Below are 6000 nucleotides of genomic sequence, written 5' to 3' on the forward strand. Positions count from 1 at the left end.
CTTTTTAGTAGGTTACATTTGAATCAATACTTTTTTCAGGTCCTCATCTGGTGTTAGGCTGGACCAATAATTACTGAATAACAGGAACATTTGTTGGCCAATCAAAAGATGCAGAAGAATGTAATTTGCATAATAGGAAATCAAGTAGCACATATGAGATCCTGTAGAACTAAAATCAATGTGATCTAAATAGATGTGAGGCAAAAAAAAAAGAATAGCAAGGATAGTGAAATTGAAAGGTTCTTAAAGAAGACAGATATTCAGATATCCAAGAACAAATTTCAAATGGGATGCCCTTCCAAAAGGTTATGGGGTGCAGGATGACAGAACCATAAGCACACAATTGAGAATAAATTGTAATGATTGTATTGCTATATAAAAAAAAAAAGTGAAAATGTGATTGATTTTTATAGGACAGACATGCAATAAGTAATGCATGTCACATTCATTAAACTAAAATCAAAACAACTGTCTGCCAAGTGCGTCATGGGAGTATATAAAGTGAACTTGCCAAGCTTTCAGGGCCATCTGCACAATATGAGGCAACCTGAGAATTTTGCCTCCAGCTGTCCCTCATTTGGTCAAGTTTAGGGTGGCAGCTAGAGCATGTTGGTTGTGTTTTTTGTGCAGTATCTATACTTGTCTGCCATGGCTACACATTTTATTAGCACAGTTGAGCAGCTCATGTCCAGCTCATCTGTACTGCTACCCACCTGACAGCAGTCACAGTCATACCGGCAAGCAGGCGCACATCTGCCTTGCCCACACTCTATATGAGGCTCAGAGTTTGCAAAGCTTAAAAGTGGAACTAAACTCCCAGAAATACTCACTTCTACATTCCAGCAATGTGACAGCTAAATCCCTCCCTGGCCACTGTCACCTTCTCCCTGGTTTCTTCTGGGTGCCCAATTTGCAGTCTCTTAATTGGTCAGATGGGTAATGACGGGGAATAACATAATTCTGCTCATGCACACAGGAGCCTGTCATTCCAGCCCGAGTGGATTGTGGAATGCACAGTGAGCTGTGCATGCGCAGCTCAGTGTGCATTCAATAGAAGACAGGTATTTATTATTGAGAAAGAGCCATAGCATGTCTCTTCTTCAATAAAAAGCTGCATGCTCACAGTTTTTTTATTAGTTAACTGAGCTTTAACTGCGCAAAGTGAAGCTAGAAGATAATGGGTTACTATACACAGCTGCTCCAGATTATGTGTGCTAAAGTCTTAGTAAATTTCACCCATCAGCCTCTCTATATGTTCAGTTAGGTTACTTGTGGTTAAATATCATTTCTGCTATAAACATCACCAGCATGTCTTATAAAGAATAGGTGGTGGTTTTCATCCTATAACATATTGTTGACGAAAAGTGAGATGGTGGCATATTACCCAGTCCCAACTGTGAGAGATGTACAGGTTTTTCCAATAAACAATGGTTAAGATGAGGAACATGATTTGCTAGGTTCAGAATCCATAACAACCAATCAGGATTTTCTCCTGTATTAACATAAGTGCAACACTATTTCCTTATACCATCCCCCAAAACAAATGCAAAATAAATTTAAACCAGCTAATAAACAGATCCTTACATTGTGTACCCCCTTGTTCACTCCTTTACACTCATGAAATCCTTATTTTTTGCAATTTGGGTGAATTAAAGATGAAAAGGGAGCTGGAAAAAAAAGAGACCAAATGAATATATGCAGCTAAGACCATGTTTGACAGTTTAAACATAAATGTTAAACTAAACAGTTTCACAATTAGATCCATATGTTTTCATAGGGTATGGTTGAGTTGAGTTACAGGTGAGTTTATGTGTTGGAATGGCTTTATAATTTTTTTAGTTTTACTAATTTTATTTTTATTTTATAGCATATGATTTTTAAATTTTTTGGTTTGTTAGGGCTGTTTAAAAGGATGGGAATGAGCCTAGTAATAACTAGTGTAGTAAATGAAGAATAGTATAGACTATCAATCTTAAATTGATTTAGAGATATGTATATTAGCCTTTATACACACACTTGTATATATACATACACACACATACATATTCACATACACCCACAGTATGTGGTTAGCAAAGGTTACCATGGTGACCATTAAGAACCTAAGCCTACAAGTTACCGGGGAAATAAAAGAAAAAAAAAAGTTGAGCATAAGAGAAGTTGCACATACCACCAGCTCCATGCCCCTAACCTAAGTCCATTTGTTTCAACACATAGGGCATTCAAGAGAGACTGGTAGCGGAGGAGGTTCAGGAACTGCTTGCACTGCATTTATTTTGAGAAGTAATGCACTGTAAGCATGTTTTTGCTGTTTTAATTTAGTACATTATATTATATGAAAGAACACTACTTAATGCTGTTTTGTGTTCTGTCTTTTTCGACTCAATAAATTATATTTAATAAAAGCAGAAGTGGATTTAGACCTTCGGTGATGCTGGTTATATGGGGGAACATCACTCTTTTTACCTTATTTTAATATATCATATAATTGAGGTCTCAGCTGCTGATAAAGGACATTTATGAGCAGTTGGGCGTTTTCAGCAGCCCCTGAACTCTCCTCTATGTTATTTTATCTGTCCATGTACACTGAGTCATTTATAGTCATTTAGAGGCAGTCGAGTTCAGTGGCATTTTTTAACCTCCCTGGCGGTATAATTGTTTCCACCCCCCTTCGAGCGCCATGTTGCAGGAGACGGAAGCCAGGGCTCACAGCATCAGGCGGAAGATCCGGCCGCCGTATACTGCAGTGACACATCGCGGGTTCCCGGGGACAAGGTAAGTACCTCTACAAGGATCCAGCAATGCTCCCTGGCGGTACCCTGACTCTGGCTCGGGGTTACCGCTAATGGCACTGAAATTCCACCCCAAGCCACACTTGGGAATACCTCCAGGGAGGTTAAAGCAAAAAATGGTTTCAGGACAGAAGTTTGTTGGCATTTGAAACATCAAATGCTTGTAACAGCATGTAAAACCATATAAACACTGTAACACATGTTTATAAGCATTTAATTTATAGGTGTTTTTAATGGGGATACATTTACGACCATTTTACAATGTAAAATTGCTTCTAGACCTAAACGCCGCTAAACGCACATAACTGGGGCATGTCGGTTACTAGCTGTCAAATTCCAGCATTCAAGAGAGGTTTTATAACGTCCCGTGTACATGAAGCCTTAGAGTTTAAAGCTGGGTATACACTCGTAGAATTTCTTTCCACATTTTTCGTTAAAAAAAAAGTTAAGAACATTTATTAATTTTTCTAATCACTATTAGGGTCAAATAGACATTAGCTTTCCACTCCAGTGACAAGAAAAAGTAAAAGGAGCATAACGGAAAATGTATCTCAAATGGACAAAAACAGTGTTGTGTGGTCTTTGTATGGTAAAGTCCAGTCATTCCAAAATAAAATGTGAAAAGCAAATAAAATCTTTGAAATGCTTTATAAATGTGCTGTGAATTTTCATTCAAAGGTCTGCAAGTGTATACCCAGCTTAACCCTCTTAGCGGTATTCCCGAGCGTGGCTCGGGGTTACATTTCAAAGCCAAAAGCGATAACTCCGAGCCACACTTGGGGTACCGCCAGAAGCATCGCTGGATCCTGTAAAAGAGGTCACTTACCTTGTCACCGGGATCCAGCGATGTATGCGAGCGGTATGCGGCGGCGGATCTTCCTCCCAATCCTCTCCGTCCCCCGGGCTTCCGTCTCCTGCGACGTGACGTTCGCAGGGGGTGGAACCGGCGGCAAATTCAAATGTAAAACACACGAAACACACTGATACCATTCAAAATAAAAAAAATTCACATTACATTGCCCCCCAGTGCCCTTTCCTGCAGTTTTACTGTACTTTTTATGTATATATATATATATATATGTATATATATATATATATATATATATATATATATATGTATACATACATACTTTAACTTATTTATGGTTTTTTATTATATTAAAATTTATGATTTTGTGTTTCAAACTTTATCATACCCAAGATGTTATAAAGAAGAACGCACAGTAAAAAAAAAAAAAAAAAAAAATATGTAAATAGTTGGTTTGGGCTGCTCATTCTCAAGAATTACATGCAAAATAATGGTACTGCTTTCAGCACCTAAAATCCGAAAGAATCATACCGCCAGGGAGGTTAAGTCCAATAAGGGTGGAACAGAGAATGTTTATTGTCCATTTCCCCATGTCCATACACTAAACCGCAGCATTTATTTGGATTAGCTGTGCTAGTATCTTCTATTTGGGTATGAGTAGAGGGTAGGAGTGCAGAAGGTTTCTTAAGATTAGAGAAAATATATTTATTTGCCATAATTCACCTTTTGAATTCTGATTGGTTGCTACACTTTGTACTATTTTTAATATTATTTTATTTATTTGCACCACTTATTGTATAGAACTGTGATTTGCCAAACTGTCCACAAGCTCAATCAATCATTTACAGATGGGTGCTAGTCTGTGTACTGGAGCATTTGTATTTTCATCTATCCACATACACTACCTATCCCCTGCAAGTGCAATTTCAAGTGTCTAAAGAGTAGAATTCAGTATTGTTTTATTACATTGTATTTTATTAAAATGTACTTGAAGCAGGCATGTTGCACAACTTTGGTTTCCTCTGTTTGAACTTGGAGTGTGAAAAATAAAGATAACTGTGCAACTTATTCCAGTGGAATGTGTTTTTGGGAAAATTAATTTGTTACAACTGCTTTTAATTCATTCAGTCTTTAGATGTGTATTGTGACACAATAAACTTGTTGTTGGGTTTAGGCCCCCGTTCACATTGGAGCCACTTGTCAGGACTCAGGAGTGACAAATCGCATCCTATTTCCGGCAAAGACACTGTTCAAATCAGTGAAGACTTTGCCGTGCCGCATGGATTAGAAAAAGTACATGCACTATTTTTGGCGACTTTGAGTGCAACTTAAATAGACATCTGTGCATGGAGCCGCACAGATGTCTTAAAAGTCGCACTGACATGCGGCTTTGAAATTGTGCAATTTTAGATGAAGGCGCACGCTTTCAAAGTTGCAGTTTTTTTTTTTTTTTTTTTTACCAAATTTACAGTGGATATAACATAGAATTTCTAAACATTTCAGTCTTATTTAGTGTGGCAAATATGGTATTTCTCCAAATATTATTAGAGTAGATACTAAGGGCATTTTATTTAGTGTTAGTACACCTAATAATGCATTTCTTTTTTGTTCTCCTTTGTAGAAAGCAAAACTGAGCCTACTAACGTGATTTTGGCACAAACAGAGCAAACATATGTGGAACTATGAGATGAATGTCAAGCTATTTTTTTTTTTTTTTTTGTATATAGAAGGACATTACTTTGGTACATGAAAAAAACAGAATCAGTACAAAGTTACTTATATTTTTTTCCCCAGACAAGACTGTATTGAGAAATATAAACTACTTCTGAGCTACAGAGCTCGAGGAACATAATGTGGTCTTCAATTATCTGTTTTGAACTCCCATAATAAAATATTTTAAGTATTACTGTGTGATGAATTCCTAAAATGTTCATCTTGCCATTTTAATCCTCTTTAAGCCACTATTATTTTACTAATTACTGGTTTTAGTTTAATATTCGTTCAACCATTTTCTATGTTAAGTTTATTTCTAGGTTATTAATGTACATAATAAATTGATATTAAATTAAAATGTGTATGATTTTTCTGTTGTAGTTATAGTCTGAGATTTTAAACATAGTTTCTAGAAGTGTTATACAGACAAAGCAATTGTTTTGAGCATCATTATAGAAATGAAAAGATAGTTCAGGGATGAAAAGCTAACCAACATAGGGGTTTATTTACTAAAGGCAAATCACTGTGCACTTGGAAGTGCAGTCGCTGTAGATCTGAAATGAGGGGAAGCTCTGCTGATTTCTATCATCCATACATGTGCAAGCAAAAATGCTGGTTTTTATTTTCCTTACATGTCCTCCTCAGATCTAAAGCGACTTCCAAGTGCACTGTGGATTTACCTTTGGT

The 6000-nt window shown here is 36.8% G+C and overlaps 1 protein-coding gene across 1 annotated transcript in view; it reads left to right on the plus strand.

Moving 5' to 3' along the window:
• The window catches only part of LOC309551828 (formin-2-like), a 138048-nt gene extending 132410 nt beyond the window's left edge, over nucleotides 1-5638 (plus strand). The window contains 1 exon segment of the mRNA XM_082252525.1: nucleotides 5222-5638. Coding sequence (XP_082108651.1) covers nucleotides 5222-5248 — 27 coding nt within the window. The 3' untranslated portion in view covers nucleotides 5249-5638.
• Nucleotides 5639-6000: the final 362 nt, after the last annotated feature.

This window comes from Pelophylax lessonae (assembly GCF_965119305.1).
Source record: "Pelophylax lessonae genome assembly, chromosome: 3".
In the NCBI taxonomy this organism is placed as follows: Eukaryota; Metazoa; Chordata; class Amphibia; order Anura; family Ranidae; genus Pelophylax; species Pelophylax lessonae.